We start from the raw sequence: 21,199 nt of genomic DNA, 5'->3' as shown, positions 1-21,199 counted from the left end.
TACAACACACACTTGATGCCTGAAATGCACAGAAAAACCACACTCTAGCTTCATCAAAGTAAGCTGGGTTTGAACGCGCCTTTAATCAGTTTTTTCCTCTTCTCCCTCTTAGGAAAATAATGCACTCACAGTTGTTGTACCCTACTCATAGAAGTAATAGTAGTCATAGTAGTAGGAGTTATAGCAATTAGCAATAGTAGTTTTTTGTTTATAGTTGTAATAGTATAGTAACTGCAGCTTCGTTTTATGTACTTAGTTTTGCTGGTTTTGTTTAGGTTTCAACTGTGCGTGTCACCATTATCCGCGAATTCGAGACTCGTGGTGTATGTATTTTATACCGACCTGATTTTGTTTGTTTGTTTAAACTACAGTTATCTTCCCAGGAACGTATCTGTAAATCGGTAGTTCATCGCCTAGGATAACTTTGCCCTCAAACTGTTTCTTACTGCGATAGAGCCGAGCGTTCGGCGAAATTTCATGCGTCGGTTTTTTTTCTTACCTTTTTCATATAAAACATATATTTCGTGTATATAAACGACTTAGCAATTAACGTTGTTGTGTTTTCTCTCTTACTGTTAGCATGTACCCTACTTTCGACTGTCCAAACCGCTTGCTTACACTCGTACTTAAACTTCCTTATTCGTAACGTATGTTAATTTTTTTAGCGTGTTTCTATCTGGATCCCAATTACTCTTCGTCTTTGCTGTTGTGCAGTCGGTCAATACTGACTGCATGGGATGTTTTCGCAGTCGTGGGTGTAACCACCTTTTATCCCAGCTTTTTTTTCTGCTCCAAACAGCCCACCAATGTTCAAGAAGTCCGTACGACAACGTCCCACGTTTTATTCAATATCGCGATTGATAAGCAAAAAAAGGTGATGGATTGAAACAACCATGAGAAGGACATGAACACCTATGGGAAGGACATGATCAAGGATTAGATTTTGCCACAGAATGTAAACCCAAAAGCTAACGTCAAAGCGGATAACCCATTCCCATTTTCAGGTTGTCCCGTGTTGGTTCATGTTTGTGAAACCTATCATGTGGTCATGTGTTGAAGATTACATATTTTCCTCAAATGAAATTGTGACAAAAAAGAAACGCCAATAATTCCGTTAGCGTGAAATGATTTGTTACCACGACAGAAATGTAGAGTGAAGGTAGAAGAAAAGAATAAAACTAATTTTATCGTTTCGATACATTTCGCTTTCAATGTTTTTCCTGCAATAATTATAAGATTGTGGATAATTTTGAACCAAGACTACATGCAAAAATTATTTCATACGAGACAAATTTTTTTGAATAAACGAAAAATTGTACTAACTTATTATCTACTTGGGTTAAATTCCAACAAAAGTACGAGAGCATGAACTAAACTCAGTTTTTTAAGATCATCAATCGTTCCGATGTCGGCGTCCCGGTATTCTCCATGGAATACCAAGAAGAAGTATCTTATCGAATGACAATCCTTTTAATATAATAATTTTAACTTGCCTAAATATGTGGTGCAAAACAACAACGAAAAAACATGACTGTTTGTGAGAGAATCGCTGGTTTTAATGAAGCTGATCGAACAAATGTGGATAAGATATAACTGAAATTTGAATTCTTAACTCCAATGTCTCGCCGATCCGGAAAGCAATCTGAATCAGTTTGCTTTGTCGGAACGATGACGCAATCCTGAAGTGGTTTTTTAAAAGTAAGAGCAAAAGTAAACTTAAAGATTAACAAGAAAAATAAATCTAACCAACCACGAAACAAAAGGGATGTTCGCGTGCCAAACTTCACGAAATGATGCCAGCCGAGAATCAAGCTCGTGCATACGAAATTCATAACTATAACCGATTAATTGTGAAACATGGAGGAAACGGAAGGTGTAAGATAACTGCAGGTGTTTACATCGCGCGATTCAACGGTGGATCTTAACGATTGTGCAGTTCTGATAATTGGTTGTCCCCCTTTCAAGGTGTTGCCTACGAATGCCAATACAATTGTTGTTCGCTTTGTTGTTTGATGTCATCCGGTCGATGCTGATGTCCTTTCGCGTAGCTGCTGATGGTAGCCGGGCTAATGGTTTGTCACACATTTACTTCCTTCAATCCTCCGTTCATCGTTTTGCGTAGTTTCTTAATGTTTTGCTATATTATTATTCAAGATTTCGTATCCATCACTCCATTGTTTCCGCTTTATTTACGTGTTGCTGTCTGCCTACCCTCTCAACTTGATGTAAGATTCCCTGATTAGGAGAGGTCTGAAAATGTACGCATGAAAAGACAATGTTAGAGAACGCTCTTGCTCGATATCGACGGATGTCGGACGGAGTTTTCCACACTCCACTACTCACAACTTGGCGCTGCTTCGTAACGTCTCTGTATTTGGTCGTAAGTGAACTTCACAAATGCATCATATTGTTCGGCTAGTTTTGTGGTCAGCACGGCATCGTATTGTTCCCTCAAGGCATCCTCTCGTTCTTTCAGCATACGCTCGCATATCATTTGAACCTGATTATGATAATAGAGAAAGACTTGTTAAGCAATTGTAGCTAATCATTCCACCTATAACATTTCTTACGGCTCGACTTTAGACATACAAGACTAGATACAAACGGATAAAGATTTATCAAAATAACAAGGTAAGTTTCTACCAAGATTTGCATTACAAGAATACTTATAATTATCGATCCTTTGGAACACATCGGGACATTGACGTTTGGAACATGACAACGGTGATTTTGTTTGCAGCAGCCTTTTCCGTCTTAAACGCTTACCTGTTTGAATGTGAAAAGAGCTTTCTCGGGATTTTTCACCATGCTCGGGGGGCTATCAGGCCGGCGGGGGCTGTCTGGACCCATTTCGGAGCCGCTCGATTCGGAATCCTGCATGCGCTCGACGGTATGGCTGTTAAAGTTCAGTTGCTTCCTGCGGTGCAGTCTTTTGATTTCTTCGGTGATATTTTGTGCCATTTTTTCTGCGAAAGAAAAAAAAAACACAACAAAATTATTTCTTTGAAAATGCTTTTGTCGAATGCCTTTAAGGCTTTAATTTTGTTTCAGCTTTAAAACCTTTCTATTAGCACACTGCAGCGCTTCCTCTCTGAGCGGAGGAAATGCTTTTGGTGCTCTGCTGTCCTATTTTCTCTCCATTGTATTTCATTCTCCCGAACCTAGCTCCTTTCCGACAGTGGGTGGGTCGTGACATCTGCTTTAATGTGAGGAGACCGCAAGAAAAAAGGATAATGCATTTGGCCGGCGGCCATCGCAGCCTTCTCCGTTGCAATTCTCTCACGAGCCCAGCATCTAAAAATGCGTCGTGCATTTGCTTAGCTTAGATCCTTGACACTAGAAGCGTCTTGGACCTGCCGTCCCCATTTCTGTGCTCATACATACCATTTTCCGGGCTTATTTATTGGGAGTGGCGCTTACATGTTTTATCCTACATAACCGTCATAATGACAATACAACAAATTGGAATAATGCATGTTAAACGAGCTACAAAAAACGATGTTGATGGGTCTTAAAAACTATATCTACAGCCTTTGGCATGGTGCGCTTCGTCACATTTGCGGAAGGCCCCAGCCTTCCCATACGGCAGGAGTTTAAACCGGTGGGTATCGTAATGATTATGTACAACATTCTATATGCGCTTTCGCGGGTCCTGGGGGACACCCGGAGACTGGTCGTAGTGTTAGTCAAATTCGCGTGTTCCATTTAAATAGATCTCGGTGTAACACGCACGAAACCTATAGGGAAAAGGAAATAGGAGCGGTGAGCATCAGAAACAGACGGTACAGTCTGAACAAATGAAGGAACTAACTTTTCCCGTTCTACCACAAACTCAATGGAAGATGGAAAATGCATTATTTTGTTTAAATTTATAATGCATTTTGGGATATCCTTAGGAGTACATGGGAAGTCTAATAAATTTACTGCTTTGGAAAAGAATTTGGACAAATTAAAACCAATTTTTACTATTTGTTATAGCTTATCCAACTTTCTGTTACATGAAACAGTGTTGCGAACTCGAATAAACTTGAATCACACCAAAAACGGCACTAACTGCCAGTGTCACGTATTGCTCGGTCCATTGGGGCATATTAAACGAAATCCATAGCCAGCCGCACACCTAATCCCAATTGCTACGTCCACTTGCAGCAGCAACAGCAGCAGGATTGAAAGTGCTTTATCCTTTGCTCCTTTGGCAGCATTCGACGAAGGACATACGCTACTACGCCACACTGCACCAACACCATTAGCAGCCGCAACCACCAAGATATAGCGAGAGGGAAGTAAAACAATAAAAAAGGAAACCCTCTATGTATAGAATTGCGCACAAACGAGCGCTGCCACATACCCGGATGTTTTATGCCCATCCAGACGACGTTATACGGTGTGTTAAAAGTTCTACGTTTTAGAGGGTTACGGTGGTTATTAAATCGCAGCATACGAAGTGTGAGTGTGTGGTGGACAGAATGGCAAGATGTGCCGTTAAAAATATTCGTTTCGAAGTGCTATAATTCCTTCGCCAAGTTAGGTTTGACTTAGTAAAGTTTGAAAAGCAATATGGTGCAATCGTGGTGAAACTCTTGAAGCTAGGAATAAAAACTCGAGTCATACTTGATCAGCGACCGGACAGGAAGAAAGATGGTGAAGATTGCACTACTCAATATTATTAAATCATCTGCTCATATGACCAGATCGTCAAGTCGACCAAATTTAGTGCACGTTAACTACTCAAAAGATCTTTGGCAATAAAATACAATGCTTTCTACACCATGCACCTTACTTATTTACCCCATCATGGTCATTAGAAAAAAGGAGAAAATTACGAGTAGCAAATGACACGTTTTCTCGATCTCTGTTGATAAGCACATTGGTTCACGAATGCAATGCCATGCTGCCAATGCTGTCAGTTTTCAGATCTCGAACGTGCGTGTTTACATTTGGTCCACACATTCAATAATTTTTGTGTTATTAACACAATGTAAAAGACAGACGTTGCATACTCTATACTTGTCGAATATGACTGTTCTCTCCTTAAGTCCTTCAAATATCTTATTCATTTTCACTCTACATTCACAAGGCCTCCTTTCTTGTTTTGCTGTAGTATAGTCGAGTCAGTTTTGAAAAGGATCCCTTGTCCCATTAAAGCCTTCCCAAAGGGGGCAACCCTACCCTACTCACCCGGTGTCAGCTTGGAACAGGTGGCTTCAGCGAAAGGCGACGGCTTCGGTTCCATGACGCGCATCGAGGCGGCCGCGGCCGCTGCTGCGGACGAAACGGCCGATGTGGCGGAGCTGGACGACGGCGACATAACCGAGGCGGAAGCTGCCATGGACGCACTCTGCTGGCTCGGGCTGCCGAACGGGTGACACCTTCGCCGCTTGGTTGGGCGCTGGTTTAAGCTTTCCCAGTCTAGCGAGCGTTTTAATGTAGCACACGCCATGATGTCTGCTCAGCGCCAACTGTGTACTATTGATTGAAGATTTGCTGCTGCTGTTGCTGCTGCTGCTGCTGTGTTCCGTCACGAGTTTTCGCCCACTGCGATGCGAACAATCCTGTCGATGGCGATGATGATGATGATGCTGGGAAGACCAAAAATGGTCCGCAACCAGCGACCCCAGCTGGGAAATGTTTCACGCGCCGGTGGTGGTGGTGTTGGCGATTTTCAGACTTATTGCTCTCTTTTACGCTCTTTCGCCTCTCGCCAGAGGACGTCGCGAAACGAAGACACGCGATCGACTTTCCTCGCTTCCAGGTGCAGCCTTCGTCTGCACTTTACACTTCAAGAAAAGAACGATCTTGCTGGCGATGTGTGGTTCGAGAATATGACGGCAAAACTGGTCGTTGAATTGAAATCCTTCTTTTCTCTATCCTGAAAATAAGAAGATAATACAACTGATAAATGATGGCAACAAAAATGAGTCAAAGAAAAGGAAAATAAGAAAATCGTTAGGGATAGGGCAACGGCTTATCGACACCAGCAATCAAACCCGAACCGTTCGTTGCCAGGTCTGATGGTTCTGAACACATAGAAACAAACGTATGTCCCCGAATGAAAGATCATATCGGAAACACGCAGGTGAACTACCCTTCACAGGATGAAGCAATCGAAAGACATATGATTCATGTAAAACCCATAATAGTCACTAGGCCACCGAATACTGGGAGAATTTGTACATATTAAGCCAAGCACATAATTTTCACCATCACCGCGCCAGACACTAGTTTTTCGTGCCGATTATCCATTACAACTAGCCATCCCTAAGTAGGCTGCATTATCCTTTTGTTCACGCAGACATCCAGCCCAACGTCTCGGAGGATACAATCCATACACCAAACACACATCTACCCGCCGCCTTGGAGTTGATATGGGTAAGCAAAGGCAGGATATATATTGCCCATTGGCTGGCCCTTTTCGACGAGCAGACGGGCACATTATATGCTACGTCGGACACGCATTTCGTAAATACGTCCTTCGCCTGACTTCGTTGTACATAGAAACTTTAAGAAAAGGGTCTTCCACGCAGTAGCATTAAAGCTATCTCTGGGTTGCTTCCTTTTCTTCCTTCCACGGCAGCTGCCCGTTGCCTTCCACAGCAGCAGGAGGTCTCGAACATCGCACCAGAAGGACTTTCTTTTCATCGTTTCCAACCTTCGCCCACTGTCTCTCACTCTTTCTAATTCCGGTTTTTTGTGTGAAAGATTTTCATTCCCTATTTCAAAAAAGCACGCAAACTGTTGCAATTGTATGCACAAACTGAACACATCGTTTACTTTAAAAAAAAAACACACGAAACTCGAAAAATTGCTTTAAAAGCCTGTCTCATTAAGCCAACAAGTCTCGGGGCACATGGAATTCAGAATTATACAGAAGAACATTCACAACTTTCGACACACTTGAGTACACACAACCAGCGAACCAAATCTACGTCGTTTTGTACTTGGCTTCGATTGCACACAACACATTCCCGTTGTTGCACTGCACTGCCACAACCGAAGGAACTGTTGGTTTGGCGAAGGAATCGGTGGAGTAACACACGGATGCACAGTGGGGTTGCACACGGCGAACGTCCGCAAGGGGAACGCATTTTTTCCCATTCTTGACTCGGTTTTTCGATCCTACACTCTTTGTTCCTTCGCCCCTTTCTGCTGCGTCATTGTTCTGTCAACTATTGTGAACCGCACCACACCATAACGAGCCACAATTTTAACAACCAACACAGCAAAAACATGGCCGCAACGACCTTATCCTCTGGAAGCACGAAAATACCAGACATTGGTGCGGAAATGGCAATGCCACAACGTCGCGAAAGCACCTAATCACCTATGCACAACTCTGTCTGGGATTGCTTTTCTACCATTACGTTTTCCACATCGCGACGGCGTTCGCAGAATCGCCAGACGACTGGCACCAACACTCGTTGGCAATAAAGAGGAAAAGAAAAGGCGATTATTCCGTAAAAGCACCTATAGCAACCGTTCGATATACGCGTGGCACATCAGCGAACGCGACGCCAGATTAACAAGATTGTACACTCTCGCGGGGCGACAAAAATCTTGGTGAAAATAATAGGTGCGTTCAGTAATGATGGAGGAACGATGACGGATTGTCCACCATCTTGGTAAATCTTTAATTTCCAACTTCAATCGCTTACCACACACCAGCAACTCACAACGGCAACTGCTGTTGCTGCTTTTTAGGAAATGTCACTTTCTTTAGGAACCATGGGGCTAACTCTTAATGCGTCAAGGGATCGATGCAGCACCATTGAACAACTCAAGATATAAATGAGAACAGTGTGCGTGTACCGAAGAAAAATATAATAACAAATCACGAAAACCTTATTTGAAAATATTTTCGATAAATCACTTGAGAATGCCGAGCAAAAAGTGCCTACTTGTTTGGCACATCGCCGGCTATATGAAGGGTTTATGAAGTTGCTGAATACAGTTTGACAGATCATGCAATAACCTCAAAACGAAACCACATGCCGTCCATATGTTGCTATTTTAAATCGATTGAACACTAACATTCCTGTATAAATTACTTTCTGTAGGTGTTATTTCAAAAGCAACATTAAACACCATATAAATCCGCAGCATCTTTGACAGGGTCGTACACAAACCTTGGTATGACACTCCCATTCAGCATCACGATTTGTGCTCGCTGAGCACATCTGGAAAATTTCTATAATCAGAGAACTGGTTTCAATATTTAGTATATAAAGAGCCTAAATGATTTCATTTCTTCTGTCTCAGTAGGCTTTGTAGAAAAAACCAGGTGAATAATAAAAATTGGAAATGAGATTCGAGCAATCTGGAACGGAACTTGCGCTGAACCCAGTGGGTTCGCGTAGGAACTCTCAACATTACTTCTGTCAAACTTTGTGCGTGGTTCATGTATGATACAAACAATTTGACCGAAACTCTGAATAGTTTTTGGGAATAATCATCCGCACTAGCATCTACGGTCATCTTGCGTTATCCAAACAGCGTGCAAAATGTCCATCAAATCATCAAACAGCGTAGACAGTCGGACAGAGCTTGCTGATCTCATCAAACGGAAGGCAGAAATCTCGGTAAGTCCCAGAGGCTGGTACTTTTTGTTATTGTTTACAATTGGCGCCACTAGCTATTGTTGACTGCACGATAGTACGACCGGATTTGTAAACTTTTGAAGAATAAACATGGACTTTAAACTTGGACACAACTCTTGCTAATTTTTTAAGGAAACACTCGCCAACCTGGAACGACAAATCTACGCCTTCGAGGGATCGTACCTGGAAGATACGCAACTGTATGGCAACATCATCCGCGGTTGGGATCGGTACCTAACGACGAACAAAACTACCAACTCGAAGGCGGATAAGCGCAATCGGAAGTTCAAGGAAGCGGAGCGTCTCTTTTCCAAATCATCCATCACCTCCATGGCTGTAAGTGAACGTGCTTCTTTTACAGTTCACTCGCTGAAGCGACCGTTTGATTCGTTCCTATCCCTACAAACAGGCTGTTAGCGGGCTGGTGGACACAACCGATACGAAGCACGAGCGAAACTCCGAATCGGACTCGATGACCAACGATGACTCGAGCGACAATCAGGTGGGCTCACTGACGACCGTTAACCATTCCGCATCCACCACTACCACCACCGCCTCGACGGGGCGCGAGCTCGGACCGTCCGGGGCGCACGATGGAGCGCTGAAAAACTCCGTCAGCAAAACGCTCGGCAGCCAGTCGAAGGCGAATGTAGACAAATCGTCCGCCTCGTCGTCCAGCTTCCTCAATCGTGCGACGACCCCGACGAAGGACACGAATAGTAGCACCACGAGCATAGCGAAAGAATCACCCGCCAGCGGTACACCGAGCAGTACGGCGAAACACAAGGCGAGCAGCAGCATTGGTTCGATTAAGAAGGGTAGTTCAAACAAAAAAGTCCGCCACCGTTAGAAGCCTGATTCCACCTAACGATGATGTCTGGGATTCTTGAGGTTTTAGCTCCTAATACTATGTATATGTGGCATGTGAATGTATTCACTTTTTAGCTAATAATAAATATCATCTCTTTAGTGCTTAATGAATTCAAAACAAAACATACTTTGCATACATTTTTCACGCATCTGTCTTCGCTTTTCTATTCTCTTCCATTCCTAGCAGTGGGTAATGTATTGTGTTAAAACAAATTTAAACCAATAGACGTAAAATATGAGAATTACACTTATGGATTCTTTATTGGAAGTCTACACTATTATACAATTTCGAAAGCATAAAGCGTGATTGTAAAATTCAAGGTGCACTAACATAGTTAGGTATTATATACATGCTATACGAAAAACAGATAACTATTATTGTACATTCTTCCTCCTATTACACCGATTCGAAGCGCGATTCATTCTTCGTATCGCGCACAGGTTTTTGCTTCCAGTTTTCAGACTATTTCATATGAGCATTTGATAAGATGTGTTGATAAGATGGTACCACCACACGTAGCTCTATACTTGACATAAAACGCACCTAAAAAAAAAACTTAACCTAGTATTCTAAAACACGATGAAAGACGATACATAGGAGGATATTCATTATTTTTGTAGAAAATTTCCTAACCCCGTCCCTCACTCAACGCGCAGCTGGAGGGCAAATAGAGTAACACAATAATCCAATGTTTCCAGTGGGACTTAACTCTAAATTCGGTAATTCGGTAAATAACATCTGTATCAATAGGGGCTCTTAAACGTGAAGGAATTTAAACCAATAAATCTCACTATTTTTACTATTGCTGAGGGTTGGATTAGATGGGTAGAATAAAGATTAAAAACAGACTCCGGCCGACCGAATTCTACAAATTACCAAAGATTCCAACTAATAATGGGGGAAGGGGGAGCCTCGCCTTCTGTTCAGCTTCCTAACTGAGCTGCAAGAACTTGTTCGTTACGATTTGGCGCAGGTGGATGATCCGGTTGTACACCTTTATGGCCGGTCCGATCTTAACACCCATGTACTTCACCAGATCGTCCTGCGTGAAGCTGAGCAACGTCTTTCCGGTGATTTCCTCGAGCCGAATCTTGGTGGCGCACTCGTCGCATCCGGGCAGCTGCTGGATGTACCGTGCCGTCTCATCCGTCGTCCAGTGGAGTGGGTTTTTCAAACGAGACACACCACCACCGTTCTCACGCTCGGTACACTCGTCAAGGAAGTAGGAATTCCGGCGCCACACCTCGTACGCGTGGAGCAACCGTGGCCCATAGCCCTCAAGGACGGGCAGCGCGATGCGTAGATTGGTTTCCGGTGGTGTAAAGCCGGCAGCTGGAGCGCTGGAGGTGGTTGTTGAGGTGGAATCTTTGACTTTTGTCGATTCCTTCGTTGATGGTCCCCCACTGCGACTGGCGGCATCCTTTGAGGAGCCTTTTTTCATCGCAACGGGTCGGCCATGGGGCATAAGGTCGGACGGATCAGCCGCCTCCTGTTTCACACGCTTGGACAATGGCACAACACCATCGTTTCCAGCTGATGGTCCACTGCTCGATCGCTTGACGGGGGGGTTGTTTGTTGTTTCGTCCGGCTGTTGCTTGCCAGGCCGTGGCGATTCGGATCTCGCTTGGGATGCCGATGTCGTTGCACCCTTGGCTTTGGCTTGGGCATTATTGCTACTGTGCTGGTCTACGGATCCGTAAACGCATCCGGCGAATAATTCTGTAATGTGCTTTTGTACTTGACTGTACAAACATACGAAAAGAGAGGTTGTTAGAAGCCAAACAGTGCATTTGCATCTTTCGCTCAACTTACTTATGGCTTATACGGAGCGTTTTACGGAATTCGCTCATCCAGTTGCTTCGCTTGTACGGACACTCGACCTGGCGATCGTGGTACTTCTTGTTCGGAAACTTGGCGTTCCCTCGGCCCATGCAGAAACGAATCTCGCACGTTCCATCACATACTTCGGCTTCGTTGACAAAATCTGACGAAAATGAGCAATAGAGGTTAGGACCATCTTCTAATCGACGTCTTCTGGCAGGCACAAGCTACTTACTTGGCGGTGGTTCCAGTGGATGCCGCGTCCGGGCGCACCAGTTAACCGGGTGAATGTTCGGGCTGTCGTCCTCGATCCAGACGGCATAGCTCTGTGGCCACCCGTCGAAGCACACCGACAACTCGTACCCGTCGATGGCAACGACCGTCGCTGGGCGGATCCGTATCTGCTGCTTGCGATCGACCACCTCCAGCCGCTGACCCGGTTGGAAGGCGATCGGGGGACGCGTTTGAAACAATTCCTTGGACGCCGCCACAATCGACCGTTGCTTATCGGGGTTCCGGTGTCGCTTGTACCGAAGGTACCGTTCCCAGCTGAACGGTTTATGCCAGTCTGCAATTGGAGGAGAGGAAACGGTCACAACCCCACAATTGGTTTTATATGCCGTGTTTAACACTTACCGGGCGGTGGGGTAATTTTTTCCGTATTTTCGATATGCCAATCGACCGGGTGGATGTAGGGCGATTGAATGCTAACCCAGTAGTCGTGCCGCTCGTTCCACCCATCAAAGTGCACCAGTATCCGGTCGCCCATCTTGTCCGCAACCGTTGCGACGCACACCTTACCGGACTTTTTCAGATCGTCCGCCTCGAGGACCATACCGATTTCGAACTTATTTTTAACGCACTACAAGAAACGCATACAGCGGAATTTATTAGTACCCCAAAGGATCAACAAAAAGGGATCAATCAAAGGGTAACTTACTGTCTTGTTGATATGTTGGAACCAGCGACGATCGGGCACGGTGGCACCCGTCTGCAGTAGGTAGTCCTTCCAGCGAAACACCTCCGAGCCTGACGCGGTATAGTCGCTCGGTGGTTGCAGCACGCGGTTCGTTGATCGACACCAGCCCGGCGGAAAGATGTCCGGCGAGTCGGCGTTCACCCAGAAATCGTAGTCCGCCGGGTAACCGTCAAAGTGCAGCTTGATCCGGTAGCCACGCACTTCCGCCACGGTGCACACACAAAACAATGAGCAATTTTCCGGATCGATCGCCTCCAGCTTCATGCCCGGTCGGAACTTGTTCTGCGTAGACGGGTAGGCATGGCGACCGAACAGTTCAGCCGGTGCGGCTACTGCGTTAATCTGTTGCAGATATTTTTCCCAGTTGAAATCACCTGCGTCCGCATCGATCATCGATGGATCGTCGGTGACGGCGGGAGGCTGTTGGTCATCGGCTGTCGAGGTGGTTCTGGCCGGCCCTACCAGATCGTCACAGGCCGCAACTGGTGATGACGTCGTCGGCAACGGTAAGAAATGCTGCCGTCCAATGAATGCGTTCGAGTTGAGACTTAGCGAACTCTGCGAGTCTTCGTCGCTCGTGTTGTTTGTGGTAGTTGTGGTCGTTGTTGACGGGGTCACCGTGCGTTGCTTGACCGCCGCCGCGGTCGTCATTTCCGAAGCCAATTTTTCCTCCCGTTTGACTTTCTTCTTCGCGGGTGGGACATCATCGTGTTTCTCCTTTTTCTTTCCTTGCTCCGCCTTCAACAGGGCCAATTGCGCTGCACTGTTCTGGAGCGCGTGTGTTGAGTGTAGGATGTACTTGTACACGGCCACCTTGCCCGATTTCTTCACACACTCGATGCTACAGTACTCGGGTGTCGCGAACTCCGCCGCACTGCCCCGCGACAGGCACTGTAGGCAGTGGTAGCTGTATCGAAAATCGGGAGCCTTTGCGGTCCGCTTGCGTCCACCGGGAATCGGTTTCATCTTCGGACGTTGTTTGATCGGAAGGGTCAACGACGCATACACATCGGTCCGGCAGTGACGCTCGTACTGCCCAACCGTCATCGGTTGCACCATCCCGAACTCGTTGAACTCGAAGTGCAGCCGACTATCGTCCAGGTAGCCGATGCCATCGTGCCACCGGAGATGGTCCGACACGGTCGATATATCCGAACCACCCGGCCCACCCGCTGTACTGTCTTTATCGTCCGCAACGCTGAACGACGACTCCGAAACCGGTTCACCGCCGGCAATCGACGTCCGGATGCTTGCCTGGCGAGCAGGCCGACTTTGACCGGCGGATGTTGATTTTTTTGAACCTTTCTTAGCCGCAGCACCACCACTGGGTCCGACCGATTCCGGAAGGCTTTTGCGGCCGCCAAACTGCTTCACAGCCATGCTGCTCTCGGACGACGTCGAGTTCGAGCGAACGCGTGTCGCAAAATCAATGTTGTTTTCATCCATCTTGGCCGTTTGCCGCCGCTGCTGCCGGGCCAAGGATACGTTCTCGTCGCTTCCTCCACGCTCCGGATCGCCAAACCCAAGGCCGATCGCAGCTAGTTCGTCTAGATCTAGTTGAATCGTAGGATTGGCATCAGTTTCGGGCACTGCAAGCCCCCGCCGAATAGAGTCGAGCCTCCGGGATGTCCGTCTTTGCGTCGGCAGCACCGGCTGCATCTCCCCTAAACCCGCCATCACCGATGATGCCACCACGTCGAACTTTTCATCACACAAGAGCAGAATGTTGTCCTGCTGCTGTTGTGGCGCTGCCACCGCCGTTGGCTCATTCTTTTCCTGCTCCATCAAAACGCTCTCTCCCTTGGGTGTACCACCGTTGGCGTTACTATCTTCCGAGGCCGGTTCATTGGTGGCATCTTTCAGCGGCGATCTCTTTATCTTCCGCTCCTCGTCCGCAGCTACTTTCGTGAAAGGCAGCTTGGTGGCCATGCTCATATTTTTGAACGGCTCAAAGACTACTTCACCGTGCACTGAAGACAAACGAACGTGCACCGACTCCGAACGTTTCCGAACGTTGACTCCTTCCCGTCGCTGAAGCTCGGAAAGGGATCGTTTTTGAAGTCGTGGACTTATCTGGCTACCGTTCGGAACGACAGCACGAGCACCGACGTCTGCTGGGGTCTTTTTAGGAGTGACTTCAAGCCGACTTGCATCCATGTGCACCGCCATACCGGAGTCTTCCTTCTCCGGCGTACTGGTGGTCGATTGTGGTTCGTTTCCACCGTTGGTGTCGAACGAAGAGTCGAGCATTTCGATACCATCGTCTTGATGCTCCTCCTCCTCCTCCTGCTCGTCTAATTGTGCACTTGTTTCTTCTTCCTCTCTTATGCGCTCCTCCAGCATCTCGACTTCTTCTTTCAAAGCTTCCTCCTCAATCTGTTCTGCTCCGCTGTTGTAGCCAGCTTCATGCTGTTGCAGCATTGTTTCGGCCTCCTCCGAGGCAGTGGTACTGGTGGCTTCAACCAACATCGGCGGGCTTTCACTGCCGGCGTTCATCATAGTTGATTCTACAACCGCTGGAGCAAGTCGCGGCGGAGGTTGCAGCTCCGTTGTTAGGAATGGCGCAAGTTTCGGAACCGGTGGAAGGTTAAAGGGTTTGTTCGTAATACTCCGGTGCTGCTTTAGCTGCTGTATAACATTGCTATTGTTTGGTGCCGTTGTCACAATGATCCGTTTCTGTGTTTGTCCTCCGCTAGCGGTCGTCAGTACCCGTTTGTCTGCAACCGGATGTTGCCCAAGTGTTGTCGTCTGCAGGCTATTTCCAACAATGACCGTTGATTTCGTATTGGCCGCTGGTACGTACAATGGTGGAATGCTGCTGCTGGCTAAGGGACCAGTCGGAGTCACTACGGACGTACGATTCAACGAAGCCACCGACGCGGCCTTGACCGTCTGGAGTGGTTTATTCCCTGCGTTTGTTATAACCGACTGCTGAACGACGAGAGGTTGGACAATTGGTGACTGGCAGGATGGTGATGGTTGCTGTAATTGTTCAGCCTTTGACACAATCACCGAGCTGCCGCCAGCTACCGTTACCGGTGTCAATACTTGATGCTGCTGCTGCTGGTGTTCGAAGCTTGTTGCCGTCACTTTGATCGTCGTCCCAAACGGAAGCACATGCTGATGAACTGGGCCCGGATTTAAAGGAATAAAAGACTGCTGTTGCTGTTGTTGTTGCTGTTGCTGCTGTTGCTGTTGTTGCTGTTGTTGCTGCTGTTGCTGCTGTTCCTGCTGTTGCTGCTGTTGTTGTAATGTCACATTCGATACTGTTGTCGGGACGGATTGAACGAGCAATGCCGTACCGGAGCTAACAATACCAGGAGCAGAAGAAATGGGCTGTGGGTGTCCCAACACCGGTTGCTTAGTGGCCAATCCCTGGGGGCAAGGTGGAGTAAGAGTTGGTGGCAACGATGTTGCCGTGACAGCCGACGATTGGACCATCGGTCGAAAAGGCTTCAGGGCGGGGTTGGGACCAAGCCGTGTGAAAACGGGAATACCACCGGCACCAGTTGGAAGGTGCTGGGGAATTGCTAATGGAGACTGCTGGATGGGCAATAAAACAGCAGTTGTCGTCGACGTCGTAGTTCCAGCGATATGCTGACCAGATTGGCCCACCGGAATGATGTGAGACGACGGAATTGCGGCCAAGTTTTGCTTTACAATCGTTGTGTGTCCTATCTTCGCCTGTTGATGGGAGGACATTATATCGGTGCTTCCGTACTGAACGGTGTAACTAGTGCCAATCTGTCGAAGGTAAGAAAAAAAACAAATAATTAATGTTCGCTCTGTTAGGTAAAGGTAAAATTTTCAAAACTACACCAACGGTAGCCAAAATCTCTCACAAATAGTACCCTCTTTCCGATGCCATCATATTGCGAGCTTTCAGTTCGTTTCAATTTTTACAACCATCACTCTACACGTGGTGCACACGACAAAGGGTGAGGTTTCTCACTACTGCTCCGGTGTACGAAAACCAATGGCTACTTGCTTCCATCGATATCCTCCTCCTCCATCAACGGTGTCGTCACCTCGCGATCCACTCATACACAACTGGCGAACTATTTTAAGCTCCCCACATTATCAGTAGTAGGCAACGCTGGTTGTGCGCTGTTGTACTACAGCAAAAAAAAAGGTATACACTCAGCAGTTTCATCACAGGGCCACTGCACTGTGCTAACTGAACTGCACGAATTGGCTAATTAAGGCATGCATATGCATATCTCTTGTAGGACAACACAACAAACCATGTGACAAATTCACAGCCCAGCCAGCCACATACCAGCTATGGCACACATGCACATGCACAGGTTACAATCGGTGCCTACGCTGATTATGTTTTAGCTGGACGTTGGTACTACACGTTGGTACACACAAAGCGAAATCCTTGTGTCCTTGTGCCGTCTAAAGGCCACAGTTAGCCGTACGAACAGGTCAGAAACAGTGAACAGAACGTACACAGCACCGCTGCGGCGAATGATGATTAACCGTTTACGGCAAAAGGACAACTGACTAACAACGCGAGCAGCACTATTAATTCATTCACAAGACCTGTACCACACGGTAGTGATGGTGCTGTAATCGTGATCGGGAAAAACACTTTCACCGAACCGAAGTTACGTGAAGAAAAGCATCCTCCACCAAACTTCCAAAGCGAGCACGATTTTATATTTCACTTCTCACTACGGTACGGCCTCTGGTGCGTACACAACACAGTCAGTTACTCACGCGCCGTGATGCGAGATGATTTTGACAATCAAGGCGCCGCTAGCGAGTGAGAGGTACGCCATGTCGCATCCCTTTTCTTCCGCGACCGTTTTGTGCGGCAGCGCTGCTACCTGAACGTTTTTTCCCATATATTCAGAATTCAGTACGAGCACATGATAGCTCAAGATGACCTGGGATAAAATTATGCAGATAAATACACGCTTTTTACTATTTCCAACATGAACTACCCTTCATCGTAGCGCTTGTTGTTGTAGCTGTACATCTACAAGAGCGCTTTTCGCTTGGTAGCGAACTGTGCTTTCGTCATGCACAAAACATGCCCCAACTATGCATTGGGGGTACCAACAATGTCGTTTCGTTGGCTACTGATCCAACGCACATGGGCACATGGTTACGACTTTCGCCAATGATGGCGGAACAACAAGCATTATTTCATTATTTCGTATGTTTCATTCTCGAAGATATATTCACAACCAGTGAAATCCCACCTAGGCGTTGACTTGTAGATAACCACGTTAAGAATGGCTGGTTCTAGCGAACTGTGATAAGTATAAACGTCAATCTCAACGACTGCACACTGACCGATCGGACTGGCAATGGCGTGTGGGTCGGTCGTGTGTCGTAATGTAGCCGTGAATTTTTTCGCTCCACGCTCCACCGATCCTCTACGGCACCGGGGACTGGCAACCTTCGTAGAAAATGGTTCACACAGAAACACACGATATTCGTGGTACCAGGTTGTGAAGACAATTTTGCATTTTGTTGTCCGTAGAATCCGGCTGCGTTTACCACCGATGGAACCACTGTAAAGACCACAGAGTAAAGGATTATAATGTCTGATGGAAGTACAATTTCATATGCACTAAACAATCCCTTCTTTGAAGAAATTTTAATAGGTGGTAACGTGTTTTGCTGTTAGATCCATTAATTTTTCTACGATGCTCCCATAAGAACCTCACTGCTAGTATAGCATGCTACTTCGCATAAAACGTGGCTTTCAGCAAGGTGGCATCAAAAATCGCCATTTTAATGCCCCTTCGGCGTCTCCTTTCCGATGGCCACCAGTTATTTAGATTATGTTGGGGCAGTATCATCAAAATAGTGACCAGCCGTGGGGAGCGTACCAATGCACGAAATAACGTGTGTTCAAATTGGACGGAAGGGTATACCTTCCCTGCACGCACGCACACCATACCGTTTTCTGCTACTGCTGACCCTCTATTGGCTCTCGTGGCCCCATCAAGGTTGTGCAATTCGCGAAAATACCATTTGCCGATGGCGGAAAAAGGCCCCCTTCAGCACGTTGTCGAAGAAAGCGAACTGCAGTAGCAACATTCACATATCCCGAAGGACAACACACTTCAAACATGGGAGCACTGATGGGATTGGGGAGCCAGGTTGCCGTATTAGGCCGAAGAACCGCAGGCCGGATAGCAGCAGGAAGAAGGAAGTAGTACACTTACATACGGTTCGCTTACGTTTCTGTTTAACCTACAACTTCTTGCTAAAGTGTCGAATGGCACATTCGGATGGAAGTAGTTCTCCAACAACTCCTCACTCCCTACCCGGTTATGTGCAGTCTGCGAAAGGGAACCTGATTTCACTACACGTTTTGCCGTTGCTAAGAAAACCAGAAACACACGTACGCACCTCGCACAAGAAGGCACATACAGATTCAATCAAGTGGCAGGCTGGCTCGTTCGTTCGTTCACGATGCCCCCCTGCGAAACAGTGCTTTCCTTTTCCTGCCTGCTAGACAACCTTCACTGATACGATTTTCCTTTTATTTCGTTACGTGTGTTATTATCAAACTTCAAGAAATCGTCACTATTGTGAGGAACACCCATTTTTCTAGAAGTCTAGCTTTGTACTTTTCCATGAAATTTTACCATGAAATTCGATTTATAACTTTTGAACAACAATCTGTTTTCGGGGCCGAAAACTATGGCGTTGGGATTACTAAACGTTTTGATATGCACCTTCGGCAAACGGTGCGGTTGTCTTGTGCTGTGACACGAAATAAGCTGAATCTGAATGCTGATTCTTTCGGTGATCGAAAGCAGGAGAAAAATTACGAAGGGAAACAGTGCGCAGAGTGCGCACCACTTGTTGTTGTGTTCGCCAATGATTACGAAATGACAGTAAAAACGGTAGAAGAATTTCTCGCGTTTCAATTAGCCCGAGAAGCTACACACATCTAGAAGAAAAACGAGCCCCACATCTGAAATGTGATGCACAAATAGAACATGTTTCTCTATTATGCATGTGCAACAAGACTGCATACCACTTTTGTCTGCATAGCGATGCAACGGCACCTGCTAAAGCTGCAACTGTCAGTATTGTTTTCGTTTTTATCAATTTCTCTTGCTGGTTTATGACCTGATAACTCGCAATGATTCGTTTTAGCTACGCAATGATGCTGCAGTTAGGCAATTGAAGCAACTTTCAGGATTCACAGAGCATTAATCCTAGTGCAGAATTGTTCCGAAAATTCCTAGCAACCCGTCTAACAACGTGACGTTTTGTGCTTGACGACGTTCTTCCCATCGATCGACATCGTTGATGGTGTGTGCGGATTATCTCGGCTGGCAAAAGATAAGAAAACGTAAAAAAAAACTGCCAAACGGGATGCGCTACTTTTAATTTCATTCAACAATTTTACCCCACTTATGTAGCATTTCTTCAATTGGCCTCATTTTCATTCACTGTGGTCACGATGGGACACCAATCAGCGTACGATCGAACGGTAAATACATTTTACGCACCGTATATGGGGGTTATCTAGCACCTGCAGTTTGAAGAGTTCAGTATGGGACCGTCGGATGAATGGGATGGCATTTAATGTACTACAGATCGCGTAGTATTTTTACGTTCCACAACACTTGGGCCACGCGGACACAAACCTGTGGCCGTTTGTGCTCACTTTTCCAGACTTTGCCGATGGCACGTGCACGTTTTCCATTCACTATTTCCCTTCACGTTTTACCTCACAAAGCCATGTGGCCACAAAGCTGCGTTGGGCTTTCGAGTGTTCAAACACGCCGTACTGTGGCGTTTATTCTGCCTTATCCGTGGCGTTGTACCTTCCACGCTTACTGTCCGCAGCAATGGCTGGTGTGTACGCTCTATCACTCTCTCCGAGCTTAAATCCACACAGTCCACCTAGATTTTATTTTACACTTAACGTCGCTGTCGACTGCCTCCTGGCTCCTGACCGCTCGGCGGCCTGGTGTTAATGTTTGATTTTTAGCAGGCGAGTCAGCACATTTCGAAGGATGCGTAAGAGAGCGTGAAAATGCCAGCTTTAGCGAGATCGAGAACGGGACGGGAGACAGCAAACGTCTCAGCTGTCAAGATGTCCGAGCTGCCTATGCTACACGCACACAGCTTCGTGGCGCGTTCGCGTCACTCAATTCATCGGTTTCGCGCTCAATTCATACGGACACACAACATTCGCTGATCTTGTGTGGAAAATGCATTTCATTACGGCGAATATCGAAACGACATGTCGATTCCCAAACAATGAAACTACGTGAATTTTCTTCACCAAATGTAACAACAGCTCACCTTGGTTTGCATGGGATTGTATCGTCCCATATTCTGCGCCTGCTGATGCTGATGTTGCTGAAACTCCTCTTGGGTAATCGCGTTCGGATACATTACCTCCTTCCGACCTATGACAATTTCTTGCACTGGCGGCGCAGGGGGTAGTGCATCTATTTTGGCAATTTCCACCTTCGGTTGCGATATTGAACTGCCCACCGTCGTTGGCTTCGGATGGATGGGATTGCGACCGGTGGTAGGGTGCTGGACGATGGTTTTATTATTCCGGCTCAGTACAACCGATCCGGATGGTGACGATGCCAACGATGCTGGCGGAGGTGGCAGCGATGCCCTGATGCTGCTGTTACTGGCACTACTGAACGAAGCCAACGGTGGCGCAGTGCTGGAGATGGTAATCATCGGTGGAGCAGGTTTTCGCATTGCTACAACAGTCAGCTTGTCGTTGGTTGAAAATCGTCGCCGAAGGACTGCTGATTGCTGCGAAGTTTGCTGCTGCGGCATCGGTTTCATGACGATCCTGCTGCCACCTGCCGCCGATCCTCCTGCTCCACTGGTAGTAGGGATCGACGTTAAGGGCGGTGGCATGTTCGTTGGGGCCATGCTCATCGATACGTAGGTCCTACCGGTCGCGTTACCGCCATCCAT

At 46.7% G+C, this 21,199-nt stretch overlaps 3 protein-coding genes across 5 annotated transcripts; 1 reads left to right on the top strand and 2 right to left on the bottom strand.

Annotated features, from left to right (window-relative positions):
* Positions 1 to 1,179: 1,179 nt before the first annotated feature.
* On the bottom strand, positions 1,180 to 7,682 carry LOC131265783 (akirin). 3 transcript variants are annotated; one of them, XM_058268094.1, is made up of 5 exons: positions 7,653 to 7,682; positions 5,179 to 5,869; positions 2,767 to 2,966; positions 2,344 to 2,500; positions 1,180 to 2,250 (listed from the first exon to the last, which is right to left on the bottom strand). In XM_058268094.1, exons 2-5 carry the CDS (start codon positions 5,438 to 5,440, stop codon positions 2,240 to 2,242), a joined length of 630 nt encoding a protein of 209 aa, XP_058124077.1. In that variant the 5' UTR covers positions 5,441 to 5,869; positions 7,653 to 7,682; the 3' UTR covers positions 1,180 to 2,239. The 3 variants fall into 3 exon arrangements, with proteins under 3 accessions (XP_058124077.1, XP_058124078.1, XP_058124079.1); XM_058268095.1 differs by lacking the exon at positions 7,653 to 7,682 and adding an exon at positions 7,322 to 7,400; XM_058268096.1 differs by lacking the exon at positions 7,653 to 7,682 and adding an exon at positions 7,123 to 7,140.
* Positions 7,683 to 8,394: 712 nt separating this feature from the next.
* LOC131265782 (chromatin modification-related protein MEAF6) lies at positions 8,395 to 9,590 on the top strand. The gene is made up of 3 exons (XM_058268093.1): positions 8,395 to 8,576; positions 8,727 to 8,930; positions 9,004 to 9,590. The coding sequence occupies exons 1-3, from the start codon at positions 8,499 to 8,501 to the stop codon at positions 9,442 to 9,444; spliced, it is 723 nt and encodes a 240-aa protein (XP_058124076.1). The 5' UTR covers positions 8,395 to 8,498; the 3' UTR covers positions 9,445 to 9,590.
* A 108-nt stretch (positions 9,591 to 9,698) lies between these two features.
* Positions 9,699 to 21,199, bottom strand: LOC131265310 (uncharacterized). Its single transcript, XM_058267571.1, has 7 exons — positions 20,558 to 21,199; positions 16,991 to 17,100; positions 12,227 to 15,482; positions 11,923 to 12,148; positions 11,522 to 11,854; positions 11,278 to 11,449; positions 9,699 to 11,207 (listed from the first exon to the last, which is right to left on the bottom strand). Exons 1-7 carry the CDS (start codon positions 21,197 to 21,199, stop codon positions 10,397 to 10,399), a joined length of 5,550 nt encoding a protein of 1,849 aa, XP_058123554.1. The 3' UTR covers positions 9,699 to 10,396.

This window comes from Anopheles coustani, chromosome 2 (assembly GCF_943734705.1).
Source record: "Anopheles coustani chromosome 2, idAnoCousDA_361_x.2, whole genome shotgun sequence".
Taxonomy (NCBI): Eukaryota; Metazoa; Arthropoda; class Insecta; order Diptera; family Culicidae; genus Anopheles; species Anopheles coustani.
The sequence above is the reverse complement of the archived record's forward strand: the minus strand, read 5'-3'. Positions and strand labels throughout refer to the sequence as shown.

Bases quoted from the DNA above. Each gene is read 5' to 3' on its own strand.
- LOC131265783 (XM_058268094.1), bottom strand. From the start codon at position 5,440: ATGGCGTGTGCTACATTAAAACGCTCGCTAGACTGGGAAAGCTTAAAC. The intron at 2,967-5,178 runs GTGAGTAGGGTA...TTTCTTTCGCAG, and splicing joins CTGTTCCAAGCTGACACCGG to AAAAAATGGCACAAAATATC. The intron at 2,501-2,766 runs GTAAGCGTTTAA...TATCATAATCAG, and splicing joins CTCTTTTCACATTCAAACAG to GTTCAAATGATATGCGAGCG.
- LOC131265782 (XM_058268093.1), top strand. From the start codon at position 8,499: ATGTCCATCAAATCATCAAACAGCGTAGACAGTCGGACAGAGCTTGCT. The intron at 8,577-8,726 runs GTAAGTCCCAGA...TAATTTTTTAAG, and splicing joins AACGGAAGGCAGAAATCTCG to GAAACACTCGCCAACCTGGA. The intron at 8,931-9,003 runs GTAAGTGAACGT...CCCTACAAACAG, and splicing joins CATCCATCACCTCCATGGCT to GCTGTTAGCGGGCTGGTGGA.
- LOC131265310 (XM_058267571.1), bottom strand. From the start codon at position 21,199: ATGGATGGCGGTAACGCGACCGGTAGGACCTACGTATCGATGAGCATG. The intron at 15,483-16,990 runs GTGAGTAACTGA...GGAACAGCAGCA, and splicing joins ATCATCTCGCATCACGGCGC to ACAGCAGCAACAACAGCAAC. The intron at 11,450-11,521 runs GTAAGTAGCTTG...CATTTTCGTCAG, and splicing joins TCCACTGGAACCACCGCCAA to ATTTTGTCAACGAAGCCGAA.